The 16,276-nt window shown below is 45.6% G+C and overlaps 1 protein-coding gene across 1 annotated transcript; it reads right to left on the bottom strand.

Annotated features, from left to right (window-relative positions):
- Positions 1-1,636: 1,636 nt before the first annotated feature.
- Positions 1,637-15,919, bottom strand: LOC310667126 (uncharacterized protein). The gene is made up of 5 exons (XM_083418856.1): positions 15,721-15,919; positions 13,447-13,594; positions 12,919-13,069; positions 4,173-4,321; positions 1,637-1,903 (listed from the first exon to the last, which is right to left on the bottom strand). The coding sequence occupies exons 2-5, from the start codon at positions 13,585-13,587 to the stop codon at positions 1,739-1,741; spliced, it is 606 nt and encodes a 201-aa protein (XP_083274982.1). The 5' UTR covers positions 13,588-13,594; positions 15,721-15,919; the 3' UTR covers positions 1,637-1,738.
- Positions 15,920-16,276: the final 357 nt, after the last annotated feature.

The following is a 16,276-nucleotide window of genomic DNA, read 5'->3' as shown; positions in this document are numbered from 1 at the left end:
CTGTAATTTTTATTATTATTTTAGACTAGTTGGGTTTTTATTGCATCCTATGTTGAAAACTCTTAATAAAACCGAAGCGGCGTAAGATGCCTTCCACAATTAACCTTCCTTGATGACAAGGAGCAGGGAGGGGTACCTATTATACCCTCTCTGATAATTCATGTTTAGGAACTTGCTTTCATACCTGGTCACGCCACTGAATCCATCTGGCTTAGGGCTGTCAGCTCTGACTGGCAGCCTCCCTCCAGGGTTTCAGGCAGGGAGAGTTTCCCAGGTCTGCCTGGAGATGATGGGGACTGAAGCCGGTACATTCTGTGTGCAAAGAATGAGATTTACCCCTGGGCCTTTCCCCTAAAGAACAGAGAAGTTATTGCCATCTTCATAATAAACAGCTGCTTTTGGAAATTAGCTAGCTGCCTTCTACTGAGTCAGACCATTGGTCTGGGCTAGGGATGTCAACACCGACTGGTAGCCACCCTCCAGGGTTCCAGGCAGGGAGTCTCTCCCAGTCCTATCTGAAGATGTCGGGTTTCGAACCTGGAGCCCTCTGCATGCAAAGCAAACCAATGATCTACAGTCCTTCCTCCTGTAAGAAACAGGGCTGCTTGTTTTACCCTCCCAATTTTCAGAGATGAAAACAGGAAGACCCCTGGGCAATCTGCTTTTTCTCTTCCAAAACCTGTTCCCTCTTGTGGCTTCTGAGGAAATGTGGTATAAATAAGCTGGTCATGAGGTTCCTTTGAAAAAACAAGCAAAAACCCCTTTCAGGATGTTTCGTTGCACAATGCAGGCGGTTGCGCTTGGTGCCACTGAAATCCACTTTGCAAGTTTTTGTGTTTTTGTTTTTAAATACAGATAAGCAGCTAAGCAGGGTGGAGACATTTAACATCTGATTTGTACCTGCTTTTTTATCACAGCTGCATGAAACGAGGGGACATGCAGGGACCTGCAACCAAATGTCGCAGCGTGGTGAAGTTGCTTCTGTGTCAGATTCCAGCTGTTTTGTTCTGTCCTTTCCCATTCTCCTAGGAGCCGCAGCTGAGAGCTGAGTGCAGGGTGGGGACCAAAGGTTGACAAAGTACCACAGAAGTCTTTTCCTTCACAAATCCTGTCTTTAGGGTATGTCTGTGTATGAATAGGGTGAGCCTGTGACCTGGCTCAGGAACTAAATATTTGTCACTACAAAAGACTGGCCATGCTCCTCAAGGTCTCCAATCAAGTAAGCATTAACAGGTAACCTGCCAGACAGGAGATAAACAACGACAGGAGATAAACAACGCACTCAGATTTCTGCTGTAGATCGCCCTTTCTGTGATGTAGGTATGATGTGTCTGGGGGTGGTCTTGGACTCCAAGGCGGGCAATTTAAAATGTCTATATAAAGGCGGACACACCTTTGTTCGGGGTCCTCCTCCTTCTCCTGCGTGTGAAGGGAGCACCCTGTTGCAGCAGATCAATAAAGATCAGGCTTACTAGCTGCTTTGCTTCTCAATATTCTCTGGTTGGCCTCTGTTCTTTTCTCCGACCGATGGAGAACCTACAAAAGAATCTCTCAGAGCTCTTGTGTCCCCCATAAGGGAATGTGGCCCTCAGCCTTGGCTTAAAAATTGCCAGCCGAAAGAACACACGCACACACACACAATTTGAATAATCTTTATTACTGTACGGTCGGCCCCTCCTGGCAGGTTTTTGGTCAGGCTGGTGTAACAGTGAAAGAGGTCCCCTTGGAAACGCTGACCTCATCTCTTCCGGTTGTTCTCATCTGAGCACTCCTGGAAGAACTCATTGCACAGGGAAGCTGTGAGAGCCAAGAAGACAGCGTACTCCTGGAAATCCAGTTCCTCATCTCCATTCTCATCTAGTTTCTTCATCAAGTTCTTGAACCCGGGTTCGTCTATCTTGCCCTGCGAGAAAGAGATGAGAGTAAAGCAGATTTCCTTGCATAGTACCGATGCCCCGTGTGTGTGTGTGTGTGTGTGTGTGTTGAATTCAGGTTTTAAGGCATAAAATGCAAGATTCAACAAAATCTTCAACAAGATCTGAAACAAAAACTTTATTCAGCTATGGCTGGCAATGACACTGGGAGTGGTCCGCCTGGAAAAAGCTTCCCTCTGGGAACCTGCTCTCCTTCCATTAATTCATGGTGCGGAGAGACTAAGGGCCATGGTTCGGTGGGTGAAGTACCTCCTTTGCACACAGAGGCTTCCAGGTTCAATCCCAATACACCTTCGGGAAGTGCTGAGAGAGAGCCACTTCTGCCAGTCAGTATGTTAAGATAGATGGACTAGTTGGTCTGCCTCTGTATAAGGAAGCTTCTGTGCTCCAAAGCTTTGCAAGTTCCAAGTACAGTGGTGCCCCGCAAGACGAATGCCTCGCAAGACGGAAAACCCGCTAGACGAAAGGGTTTTCCGTTTTGGAGGTGCTTTGCAGGACGAATTTCCCTATGGGCTTGCTTCGCAAGACGAAAATGACTTGCGATTCCTGGGGTTTTTTTTTCCGCTCCCCACCCCCTTTTTCTAAGGCACTAAATTGCTAATAGCCTTTTAGCAGCTAATCCGCTAATCCCTTAAACCTTTAATAGCCGCTAATAGCCGCTAAACCGCTAATAGCGCTAATCCGCTAATCCGCTAATAGGGTTGCTTCGCAAGATGAAAAAACCGCTAGACGAAGAGACTCACGGAACGGATTCTTTTCGTCTTGCGAGGCACCACTGTACTCAATCCAGTTCCCTTATCCTTGACTTACACTCTAAAGATGTATGGCAACATTATTTCCATTGTTTAGGGAGTTTCGTTGGATTTTGTTGCTGCTGCTGTTACTGATATTAGCTTTTGTATCTTTATTTTTAGATCTTAGAACGATACACATGGAAATGGTTCAATTACGGTCATGTGCTTTTTGATACGTTTTATTTATTGTCTGTGGCTACTTTTACTATGTTTCTAGTTATGTATATCTTTTCACGTCAGGGATAGTTCAATCGGTAGAGCACGAGGCTCTTATTCTCAGGATTGTGGGTTCGAGCCCCACATTGGGCAAAAGATTCCTGCATTGCCGGGGTTGGACTAGATGACCCTCAGGGTCCCTTGTACGATTCTATGTTGTAAGCCGCCTTGAGCATGGTTTTAGCTATGGAAAGGCGGCGTACGAATAAAATGATGATAATTATCACCACCTCCCTTCACCCCCCGTCTTTGATACGATACAATAATCTTTATTGTCATTGTCCCATACAGAATAACGAAATTGAAAAAATCTACACCAGTCATTCAAAAACCCACAAGCCTGCTATCCCAGCCTGGTTAGCCCCTAAAAACTCTGATACCCCACAATTGAATACAATATATTCACATAAAGACTACCTTAAAAGGTAAAGGGACCCCTGACCATTAGGTCCAGTCGTGGCCGACTCTGGGGTTGCGGCGCTCATCTCGTTTTATTGGCCGAGGGAGCCGGTGTACAGCTTCCAGATCATGTGGCCAGCAGGACTAAGCCGCTTCTGGCGAACCAGAGCAGCGCACGGAAACGCCGTTTACCTTCCCGCCGGAGCGGTACCTGTTTATCTACTTGCACTTTGATGTGTTTAAAACAAAAATCACATTTGGATAGAAACTGTTTCTCAGGTGGCTAGTCCTAGTCTTTATAACCCTGTACAGTCATACCTCGTGTTGCGTTTGCTTCAGGTTGAGCGTTTTCAGGTTGCATCCTGCAGCGACCCAGAAGTACCGGAAAGGGTTACTTCCGGGTTTTGCCGCTCATGCATGGGCAAACACTCAAAATGACGTCACGCGCATGCGCAGAAGCGGCGAATCGCGGTACGCGCATGCCCAGACACAGGTTGCGTTCTGCTCAGGTTGTGAACAGGGCTCCGGAACAGATCCCGTTCGCAACCAGAGGTACCACTGTACCTTCTTCCAGAAGGCAGAAGCTGAAAGAGATCATTTCCAGGGTGGGCACTATCCTGCGCTATCTCTGCAGCTTTCTTATAGCACCTGGAAGCAGAGATTTGATCCAAGGTGGGAAGAGTGCACCCAATTATTCTCCGCAGTCTTTGCAACCCTGGACAGCATTGTTTTTCCCCTGACCGTGCAGCTCCCAAACCAGACACACAGACCATAAGTTAATACACTCTCCACAGTACAATTGGAAAATGCCATCGCCATAGGATCTCACCCTGACAAAGGTGGGCAGTTCGTGGAGAAGCAGCTCCCTCATCTCAGCCTTGTTGAGCTTAAGCCGGTCTCCTTCCTTGCCGGAATATTTGTGGAAGGTGTTCACCAGAACCCCCAGGCACTCCTCAAGGGGAGCTTGCATCTTGATGTCTGGAGGGGGGGGGGGAGGAAGATGCAGAGAGAGGAGTAGGATTAGAATTCAGCCCTCAGCGGTTACAAAACTGGACTTGCAGGCTAGATAAATTCATGGAGGAAGAGGCTGTCAACGGCTGTCAGTCATGATGACTGTGCCCTTTTCTCCACGGTCAGAGGAAGTACAGTGGTACCTCAGGTTACAGACACTTCAGGTTACAGACTCCGCTAACCCAGAAATAGTACCTTGGGTTAAGAACTTTGCTTCAGGATGAGAACAGAAATCACGCGGCAGCGGCGGGAGGCCTCATTAGCTAAAGTGGTACCTCAGGTTAAGAACAGTTTCAGGTTAAGAATGGACCTCCAGAACGAATTAAGTGCTTAACCCAAGGTACCACTCTAATGCTTCTGAACCTCTGTTGCTGCAAACTGCAGGAGTAATAGTAATAATAATAATAATAATAATAATAATAATAATAATAATAATAATTTTGTTTGTTTGTTTGTTTGTTTGTTTATATCTCGCTCATCTGGCTGTATTTCCCCAGCCACTCTGGGCGGCTCCCAACAGAATATTAAAAACTTCCCTAAACAGGCTGCCTTCAGATGTCTTCTTCTAAAAGTCAGATCGTTGCTTATCTCCTTGACATCTGATGGGAGGGCATTCTGCAGGGTGGGTGCCTCCACCGAGAAGACCCTCTGCCTGGTTCCCTGTAACTTCGCTTCTCTCAGTAAGGGAACCACCAGGAGAACCTCAGAGCTGGACCTCAATGTCTGGGCTGAATGACGGTGGTGGAGATGCTCCTTCAGGTATACTGGGCCAAGGCATACTGGGCCGAGGGGAGAGTGTTCTTGCACTCAGGTCCTGCTGAGTGTTTCCCACAGACATCTGGCTGGCCTCTGTGAGAACAGGATGCTGGACTTGATGGGCCACTGACCTTATCCTGCAGGGTGATTTTTGTGTCCTTGTTGTTTAGTCGTTTAGTCGTGTCCGACTTTTCGTGACCCCATGGACCAGAGCACGCCAGGCACTCCTGTCTTCCACTGCCCCCGCAGTTTGGTCAAACTCATGTTTGTAGCTTCGAGAACACTGTCCAACCATCTCATCCTCTGTCGTCCCCTTCTCCTTGTGCCCTCCATCTTTCCCAACATCAGGGTCTTTTCCAGGGAGTCTTCTCTTCTCATGAGGTGGCCAAAGTCTTGGAGCCTCAGCTTCAGGATCTGTCCTTCCAGTGAGCACTCAGGGCTGATTTCCTTCAGAATGGAGAGGTTTGATCTTCTTGCAGTCCATGGGACTCTCAAGAGTCTCCTCCAGCACCATAATGCAAAAGCATCAATTCTTCGGCGATCAGCCTTCTTGATGGCCCAGCTCTCACTTCCAAACATCACTTCTGGGAAAACAATAGCTATTACTGTATGGACCTTTGTCGGCAAGGTGATGTCTCTGCTTTTTAAGATGCTGCCTAGGTTTGTCATTGCTTTTCTCCCAAGAATCAGGCGTCTTATAATTTCGTGACTTGTGTCCTTATGCAACAAAATAAGACGTGGATAGCTAAGATGACCCAGTCTCCTTGCAACAAGGAAAGGCTTCTAGCTCGGTGGTTGAGACCTTGTTTGCATGAAGAATGTTCTGGGTTCAATCCCCAATGGGAAAGCCAGGAATGTGCCCTGCCTAAAACCCTAGAGAGCTGCTGCCAGTCAGTGTTGACAGCACTGAGCTATGCGAACCAATGATATTATTTAGTAGAAGGCAGTTTCCCACCTTTCCAATGAGGCCTTCTAGAGATCCAGGTGAGAGGGCTTGCGCTTATTCATCATACAAGTATTTCTATACCACTATAGCATAATTTTTTAAAAAATTAAAAAGCAGGGACATCACCTTGCCAAAAAGGTCCGTATAGTTAAAGCTATGGTTTTCCCAGTAGTGATGTATGGAAGTGAGAGCTGGACCATCAAGAAGGCTGATCGCTGAAGAATTGATGCTTTTGAATTATGGTGCTGGAGGAGACTCTTGAGAGTCCCATGGACTGCAAGAAGATCAAACGCATCCATTCTTAATGAAATCAGCCCTGAGTGCTCACTGGAAGGACAGATCGTGAAGCTGAGGCTCCAAGACTTTGGCCACCTCATGAGAAGAGAAGACTCCCTGGAAAAGACCCTGATGTTGGGAAAGATGGAAGGCACAAGGAGAAGGGGACAACAGAGGAGGAGATGGTTGGACAGCGTTCTCGAAGCTACAAACATGAGTTTGACCAAACTGCGGGAGGCAGTGGAAGACAGGAGTGCCTGGCATGCTCTGGTCCAGGGGGTCACGAAGAGTCGGACACGACTGAACAACAACAACAGTTTCCTACGTTCTGCCTCCGGGATGTTGCTGAACTCCAACTCATCTAGAGAAACCGGAGAGCTATGTCAGGATGTTGTTTATTGATTATAGCTCGGCTTTTAATACCATCCTTCCGGACATCCTCATTAAAAAGCTGACCGACATGACATGAACCTTCTACCATCTGTGACTGGATTAAAGACTCTCTGATAGTTGAAAAAAATGTTGAAATATACATTTATAAAGAAACCAGAAGCATTTTTATTCGGCATTGTGGGGAGTGACATAAATAGAAAGGAATGTAAGCTCTTTTTATATGCAATAACAGCAGCAAGAATATTATTGGCCCAAAAATGGAAGCAAGAAGAGTTACCGACGATTGAAGAATGGAGGATGAAGTTAATGGACTATGCAGAACTAGATAAACTAACAGGGAGGATTCGAAACCGGCGAGACCAGAAATTCACGGAAGACTGGAGTAAATTTACAGACTATTTGAAAAGCATTTGTGAAGATCAGACGACGTTTGTAGGGTTGCAAGAAGTTTTGTGAGGAGTATTATTAGAAGTATTGTAAAACTGGACAAGGGGGAGGATGATTTGTTAAGAGATGTAAAGGCAATATAAAGTAAAGAAATGCCTAAGAAGTGGTTAAAACGGTGGATCATCAGAGGTGTTGATGGAAGTCTAAAAAGATTGTATAAGTTTTGTGGTACATTTTATAATTTATATGTTAAAATTAATAAAAAATATTTTAAAAAAGACTTTCTGATAGATTGGACACAGTGAGGATTGGATGTGTAACATCTAATTCCTTAAAAATCAGCACTGGCACACCACAGGGATGTGTGCTAAGTCCCTACCTGTATTCATTGTATACATACGATTGTGTGTCATCTGACCCGTCTACTGCAATTACTAAGTTTGCAGATGACACCACCATAATGGGTTTAATAACAGGTGGAGACCAATCAGCGTACAGTGGTGCCTCACAAGACGAAATTAATTTGTTCTGCGAGTTTTTTCGTCTTGTGAATTTTTCGTCTTGTGAAGCACGGTTTCCCATAGGAAATGCATTGACGGTTTCCCATAGGAATGCATTGAAAAAGGCGCAAGACGTTTTCGTCTTGCGAAGCAAGCCCATAGGGAAATTCGTCTTGCGAAGCAACTCAAAAAACAAAAAACTCTTTCGTCTTGCGAGTTTTTCGTCTTGCGAGGTACCACCAAAAATATCTATGTGGTGCCCAGGGAACGGCTTGCACCTTAATATCAGCAAGACAAAGGAGGTGGTGTTGGACTTTCGGAGGAAGAGAGGAGAACTAGCCCCGCTGTACATAAAGTATTTCCAAAAAACCCCCACAACTCCCACCAGCCCCAGACAACATAGCGAGTAGCCAAGGGACAATGGGAGCAGTAGTCTATCAACATCTGGGGGTGCCCCATAGACTTCCTCCATCACTGTCCTAGACCAATCATGTCCCAACCAATCAGGGATCACTATTGAATGCAAGGATGGGGACCTTGTGCCCTTCTAGATTTTGTTGGACTCCATCTCCCTGCCGCCCTGGCCAGCACAGCTGTATGTTTTTAAAAGATGGTGAAGAGAAGGGGAGAGGAATGACTCACCCAGCTAAGTAGAGGGAGAAACCCAGCCGTATGAAACTATGCGGTAAACTCAGCCGAATGTTTCTTTTCTGGCGCCCGGCAAACAACTGCTCTGCATAGCCTCCGCTTCCAGAAATGCCGGTGTCTCGTGCTCAGTTCTGCAGCGGGAAGCCTTGACTCTGAGCCACCTCTTTGCTCCCAGCAAGCCCTGAGTTCGAGGCTCCTTTTGTCCCTTTCTCCAGCAGAGCCTGAAGCAGAGAGAGGGAAAATATCCCTTTTTTAAAAAATGAACGCTTCTGCTGTCAGAGTGACTCCAAGAGCCTAGCATATGTTAGGAATGTTGTAGATAGAAGCCTAGATTTCAACAGGGACATGTTTATTATTCCCATCCCTGCAGTGCTTACGAAATAATAAACTGGATCTGCCGAAAGTCTGTCTCTGAAGCCTGGGTAGGCAGCCTGTGCGTGTGAGAACATGACTCAAAGGAAGGGCTCAGCGACAGGGTAAAACCTTTGCATGCAGATGGTACCAGGTTTGGTCTCTGGCACCTCCAGGTTGGACTGGGAAAGACTATATTTTCCAACATTTTTCCGATGAAACTAGGGATGTCCTGTTCAATGATGATGATGATGATGATGATGATGATATTTTTTATTTATACCCTGCCCTCCCCAGCCAAGGCCAGGCTCAGGGCGGCTAACAAGCAATAATAAAAACAAGTTCAATGAATACAACTTAAAAACAAGATTAAAATACAAATTAAAATATTGAAACATTAAAATATTAAAATGCAGCCTCATCACAGGAGGAGAAAGGACAAAGAAAAAAGAAAGAGGGGGAGGGAATCAAATTGGCTCCAAGCCAAAAGCCAGGCGGAACAACTCTGTCTTACAGTCCCTGCGGAAAGAAATCAGATCCTGCAGGGCCCTGGTCTCATGAGGCAGAGCGTTCCACCAAGCCGGAGCCAGTGTTGAAAAGGCCCTGGCACTGGTTGAAGCTAACTTCCTTAGGGCCCGGGACCTCTAGGGTGTTGTTGTTGTTGTTGATGATGATGATGGTACTCCGCCCATCATCACTGTGGGTTGCCACAGCCACTCTGGGCAGCTTCCAACATATATAAAAACATAATAAAACGGCAAGAGTATTGTTAGACCAGAAATGGAAGCAAGAAGAAATTCCGACGAAAGAAGAATGGCAGACGAAATTAATGGACTATGCAGAAGTGGACAAAATGACAGGAAGGATTTGAAACCTGCGGGACCAGAGATTTACAGAAGATTGGAAGAAGTATATGAATTATTTGAAGAGCGGCTGTAATCAACAAATTACGCTAGTAGGACTACAAGAAGTTTTGTAAGGAGAAATATACGAAGTGTTACAAAGTAGAAAAAGATAGAGATATTGGTTATGAGCTTGAAATGTCATAATAAGAAATGAGTAAGAAATGAATAAGAAATAAGAAATGAATACTCATAGATTAGACTGGAAAATTTTCAGACAGGACTGATGGAAGTCAAAAAAATTGAATAAGATGTAAAAGTATGTTTAATTACTGTTGAAAATGATATGTGTGTGTGTGTGTGTGTGTGTGTGTGTGTGTGTGTATATATATATATATATATATATATATAACATAATAAAACATTAAACATTTAGAAACTGTCCCTATACAGGGTGCCTTCAGATGTCTTCTAAAGGTTGCATAGTTACTTATCTCCTTGGCTTGTGGGGGTCACATAATTCCATACCCTCCAACATTTCTCCAGTGAAAATAGGGACGTCCTAAGGAAAAGTGGGACATTCCGGGATCAAATCAGAAATGGGGACGGTTTCTGTAAATCCCTGGGAAATAGGGACACTCGGAAGGTCTGAAGGCTCCGTCTGAAACCATGGACAGCTCCTGCTGGACAGATAGGCTACAATTCCCATTAGCCCTGAGACCCTGACCATTGGCCATGTTGCCTGGGGGCTGATGGGAGTTGGAGTCCAATCTCACCTGGAGGTCACCAGAAGGGAGCCTGTTGTGTTCATTCCAAAGTATTGCATTGGGTAAGTAGAGCTTTGCATGCAGGTTTCACCCCCCAGGAGCTCTAGGTGGGACCAGGAATGCCACACCAGCCTGAAGCCCTGTAAAACCACTGCCGGCCAGGGCAGACAGTTCTGAGCTAGGTGGACCAGTGGTCTGACTCAATTAAGGCAGCTTCCTACGCTGGTCTGTCGTAGGGGAAGACCTCAGCATCTACTCTGCATCCAGAAGGTGTGAGGTTCAGTCCTTCCAGATAGGACTGCCATTGTACTCATGGTGAGTAATGATTTCTGTCTGGATTCCTTGAGGAACCCAGTAACCACAGCCCTTTCCTTTTCTTTCCTTTCCTTTCCTTTCTTTTTTAAAGAATAATACTTTATTTAGAATTCAACAATAACCAAGGAAAAACCCACAGTAATTGCTACATCAATTAATTACAATTAACCCATTTTAACAATATCTAAATAGTAATAGAAAAATTACACAACGTCACTTTTAACTTACTGAAGTTTTCATATTACACTTTCGTCTCTTTATCCCTTTCTTAACAAATCAAAGAGAGAAAGACCAAGAAAGGAGGCACAAAAAAAGAAAAAAGAAGAGGAAGAAGAAGAGGGGGAGAAAAGGGGTGGGGAAGGAAAAAGAAAAGAAAACAAAATAAACACATTTGACTTCCAGTTAGACTCATTGTGTTATTATTTCTACTATTTTTTCCACACACAGTTCCAAATTATTGTACTGCTTTCTTTGTTTTCGTCATATATCCAAAAACATTATATTTTACAAGGTTCATTCTATTTCTGCCAGGAGATATTTGTTATTGTAATGTTTTAAAGATTTGCCATTCTTTCTGTACTTTCTGTTTTGGATTAACCTCTAATTCTCCCTGTCATCATGGCCATCTGTAAATATTCTGTCATTTGGACCTGCCACTCATTTATCGTAGGTGTTTTGTCACTTTCCCAGTTTCTTGCAATTAAGAGAGCATATCTGAGTGCTGTTCCCTCAACCCCCAGTCCCACCTGGAGACACAGCCTCAGGCCTCCGAGTCGAAACCTGCCGAACAGGTGTGTGAAAAGAGGCCCGCCCAGGTATCTGGACTGTTCTCAGGTTGCCAGGCTGCTTCGTGGTTCATTGGGTGGTTCATTTCCTGTGTTGCTGTGGTCTGTTGCCTGCCTATATGCACTGAGATGGTCACCTTCCAACCTCACCCCCCCCCCCGCTTTAATTGTAGACACCAAATAAGAGTAAACAGCAAGCATCTCCTCTCTCCCCCCCCCCCGATCCACACAGACGTACAACTCAAATACTCATTACTGCCTCCATCCCGGAATATTCTCCAACCCACTAAATCCGGTAGAAAATCTGGAATGGATTATCTGGTAATCAGAGTTTTCTTTTTCTGGAATCACGGCTAGGAATATAACGATAATAATTTTATTATTTATACCCCGGCCACCTGGCTGGGTTTCCCTAGCCACTCTGGCCGGCTTCCAGAACTTATACAAACATAATAAAACGTCAAACATTGAAAACTTCCTGACATAGGGCCAGTGGCGTAGCGTGGGGGGTGCAGGGGGGGCCGGCCGCACCGGGCGCAACATCTGGGGGTTAGGGTTAGGGAGCGCAAATCCACGGGTTAGGGGGCGCAAATCCACGGGTTAGGGGCGCAAATTACTTGCCTTGCCCCGGGTGCTGACAACCCACGCTACGCCACTGTATAGGGCTGCTTTCAGATGTCTTCTAAAAGTTGTGTAGTTCCTTTATCTCCTTGAAATCTGATGGGAGGGTGTTCCACAGGAATGGGCAGAACGGGATATTCATTTCCCACATGGCAGCAGAGCCAAAGGTTCTCCAATATGCCATTCAACAGTGAAAAAAGCACACCAAGAACTCAGGCCAATGTAAGTTTCAATAGTGGGAGTGGTCCCTACTTGCAAATCAATAGTCAATAGTAACAAAAACTGATCCATTCAAAAGTATGTATTTTGACAAGGATTACAAACTCAAATAGAGATTACAAACTGTATCAGAGATTACAAACTAAAACTCATAAAGATATATACAGTGGTAGCTCGGCTTAAGTACTTAATTCGTTCCGGAGGTCCATTCTTAACCTGAAACTGTTCTTAACCCGAAGCACCACTTTAGCTAATGGGACCTCCTGCTGCCCCCGCGCCGCCGGAGCACGATTTCTGTTCTCATCCTGAAGCAAAGTTCTTAACCTGAAGCACTATTTCTGGGTTAGCAGAGTCTGTAACCTGAAGCGTATGTAACCTGAAGCATATGTAACCCGAGGTACCACTGTATTGCCATTCAACAGTGAAATCCTATAAACAGACAACTCTGCCAATGCCTCCATCACTGTTCACAGCAAGAGAGGGGTTAAATAGCGCTTTGCCCTGTCACCTGACTTGCATAGTGGGTGGAGCTAACCCCTGTGCCCCCACCATCCCTTTCTCAATCCAAGCTACTAGTCCCTGTGAGAATTTTTTTCTGTGAATTGCGGAATCCTCTACGTAAGGTGCCCTGACAAGTAATCACCAAGGGAAAAAAGGACAGGAAGGTCAGGCTTAATATTAAAAAGAAAATTTTATTGTTTAGAATTGAAATTGGAACACACTGCGAGTGTGATCCTCCAGGGCTTATTTTTTTGGGAGTGGGCATTTGGGGCAACCCCGAAAGAATTCGTCGAATCCCATCGCCACACAAGCCAGGAAGCACAAGAACTCCTGGAAGTCTATTTCCTGGTCCCGGTTGTGGTCCAGGTCATTCATGATCTTCTGGAATTCCGCCCCGTCCATCCGTTTCTGGGAGTATTGGAAAGAAAAACGTAAACCGTTAGCTTCAATAAGTCAGAGCCTGTTTTTCTCTTCCTTCCTCTTCACCATTTCCTTTCGTGCTGTGTCTTTTCTTTTCTTTCTTTCTTTTTGGTTGTAAAATGGAGGGTTGGGATTGCATTGGGATTTTAAAAAATAATAATCTTATGATATCAACTCTGCGATCCTTTTTGCCAAAGAGTGGAGGTGTTTTAATAATAATAATAATAATAATAACCATTTAAAATGATTTTTTTGTTGAACTTTGACATCACTAGACATGCACTACACACATCCCAGTTAATCCGAATGTTTTTGCGCAAACGACGACTTAACATCCCAGGGTTTTTTCTGATGGAAGGACTTACGCCATGGAAGGCGGGGAGTTCGTTCATCAGGAGCTCTTTCATCTCCGACTTGTTGAGCTTGTACTTATCCCCCTCCTTTCCGGAATATTTGTGGAAGGTGGCGACGATGGTGGCCAAGCACTTTTCCAAAGGAGTTGCCATGGTGAACCTGAAAAAGACGAAGGGGAGAGCAAAGTGGGAACATCCAAGGGGAAAAGAACCAAGGAGCGTGTGTTTAGGGGAATGGACAGACAAATCTGTAGGGTAGACAGACAGATGGTTGAAGAGAAGGGTGACTAAGGTGATCAAGGGTCTGGAAACCAAGCCTTATGAGGAGCGGTTGAAGGAGCTGGGTAGATTTAGCCTGGAGAAGACTTGGAGGTGACACAATAGCCACCTTCAAACCTCTGAAGGGCTTTCAGATGGAGGACAGAGCAAACTCGATTTCTTGAGCTAGCCGACCTGACTGGAAGAGTCCGTGACCAGAGGAGGATTATCAGGAAGAATGGATGAAATTTAAAGAATATTTAGTTAAACATGTTAAGTTAACTTAATTGGAAAAGCTTGCAAATATCAGATAGGCTTAGGATTTAAACATGTAACGTGATGAATCAATAGGTTTAATACTGAATTGGAAAGGGAAAAAAAGATGTTAAGTGATTAAGTTAATTTTACAATAATATTAGTTTTGGAAAACCGTTAAAATGATGTACACTGAAATTCAACCAGGGGGATACGAGGAAGTCACTTAACAATGTTACTAAGATTGGTTTAAATACGGTGGAGATTTATGTTAGTTTGTTTATTTGTTTGTTCAATTTTTGGGGGGAAATCAATAATTTTTTTTGGAAAACCAAACAAACTCGATTTCTGCTGCTCCAGAGGGTAAGACCCAAATTATAAGAAATGAGATTCCACCTAAACATCAGGAAGAACTTTCTGACGGTAAGAGATCATAGAATCATAGAACTGTAGAGTTGGAAGGGACCCTGAGGATCATCTAGCCCAACCCCCTGCAATGCAGGAATATGCAGCTGGTCCATACAGGGATTGAACCTGCAACCTTGAGTGTTATCAGCACCATGGTCTAACCAACTGAGCTATCCAGGCTCATGTTTGACAGGAGAACGGACTACCTTGGAAGCTGCTGGACTCAAGGGAGGTTTATCAGGAGAGGTTGGCTGGCCACCTGCTGGGAATTATTTAGCGCTGTTTCCTGTATTGCAGGGACTTAGACTACATGACCTCTGGGGTCCCTTCCAGCTCCATGATTCTAGCCTGTCAGCCCTACCCTCTTGCAGGATACTCCATTCCATTTCTCTCCTGGTTTTCGACACCCTCATTCCATCTCCCAACAGTTGGTCAAGATTCTGTGACCACTGCATATCCTGTATCTTCTGCGGGTTGTTTGGGGTGGCTTCCCCCCCCATTAGGATCCCCACATCCTAAAGTTTTGGATCTCTGCAAACCTCAAGGTTTCCCACCACCACACCGACACATCCTTCTTGTGCATGGCTGGTCCTGTTCTGGCTACACAAGGACCCATAATTGGTAGAATGAATTTGCTATCAGTATGTCTTATAAACAGAAAGGATGAGCACTGTGGGGTTTACTCAGAGGAGACCTACTAACGTTAATGGACCTGAGTTCGTCTTGCTCATGGAATTCAGTGGGTCTGCTCTGGGTAGGATGAGCATGGTTTGCACTGAGACAGACCATTGATCCACCTAGCATTTAGCAGTCTAACAATTAGACTTTCCTTCCTCCCCGATCCTCTTGTTAAAAGTTGGAGGTGGGCAGTGGTTTGAGCCTGGGAGATCTTTCCACATGGAAGGGAAGCGCTCTACCATTGAGGTATGGTCTTCTCCTAAAGCAAGCCTAGAGGACACACGGTTCTCCAGATGTTGTCAGGCCACAACTCTGGCCATTGGGGCTACAGGAACTTGGGAGTCCATAAAACCTGGCAGAGCCGTATGTCCCTCTGTCCTGCTCTAATGGGGTGGGCCCTCAACGCCAACATCTCCAGAACATCCTAGCATCCTTCACCACCTTTCCCTTACCAAAGTACAGAGTCCCATTTCTGGCTGAGTCACATGAAAAGGCATCCTCCCCAACACAAGAATCTGAGCCACAAAGAAGGGGAATTCTACAGGATTTGCGAACATCTGTCTGTTGACCTCATTCCAGGGCCCTGGAGGGCTCTATGGGGACATCTCCTCTCAGGACTTCACAAAAGCACACACACCACCAGCTGTTTTGAGTTGCTGATGGAAGGGAGGACAGGAAGAGACTTACCAAGAAGATCGGCAGCACGGACTCTGGAGCCAAAGTAGAGGGATGTTGTCTGAGTACAGTTGATGGAGGCCCTTATACCTTCTCCTGGTCCAACCTCCCAAAGTACCACCAGACCTGATTGACTCTGTACTGGCCAATAACAAAGCACATCATCTGTGGAGTGTTTCCCCTGCCCAACAGCTGATTGGCTCGTGGGGTTCTCTGGACACGGCAAACCAACCAACCAGCCTGCCCCTCGCCCATCCCGCATCGCCCACCGCCGCCCCATTTTTGCCCAGCCAGGTGTGTAACCTCATCAGGCTCCATACATGGGCCACTGGCCTCGCATCCTGACAGGTCTCAGGCTGCTGATGTGCCGCCCTGAGATGCGATCTGACACTTGAGCAGATCCCGCGAGGCGCATGGAATCCGACGGTTCAGTCGCCTCGCTTAACCCCTTCTGATTGGGGGAACCATGAGTAAGAACATCAGAAGAGCATGGCTGCTGGATCAGGCGGGTGGTGTGTCTAGTACGGCATCCTCTTCTCACAGTGGCCAACCATGTTTTTAAAGTTTC

Source organism: Podarcis tiliguerta (assembly GCF_965153285.1).
Source record: "Podarcis tiliguerta genome assembly, chromosome: 16".
Taxonomy (NCBI): domain Eukaryota; kingdom Metazoa; phylum Chordata; class Lepidosauria; order Squamata; family Lacertidae; genus Podarcis; species Podarcis tiliguerta.
The sequence above is the reverse complement of the archived record's forward strand: the minus strand, read 5'-3'. Positions and strand labels throughout refer to the sequence as shown.

Bases quoted from the DNA above. Each gene is read 5' to 3' on its own strand.
- LOC310667126 (XM_083418856.1), bottom strand. From the start codon at position 13,587: ATGGCAACTCCTTTGGAAAAGTGCTTGGCCACCATCGTCGCCACCTTC. The intron at 13,070-13,446 runs GTAAGTCCTTCC...CAATACTCCCAG, and splicing joins AACTCCCCGCCTTCCATGGC to AAACGGATGGACGGGGCGGA. The intron at 1,904-4,172 runs GTGAGATCCTAT...TCTTTCTCGCAG, and splicing joins AACTGCCCACCTTTGTCAGG to GGCAAGATAGACGAACCCGG.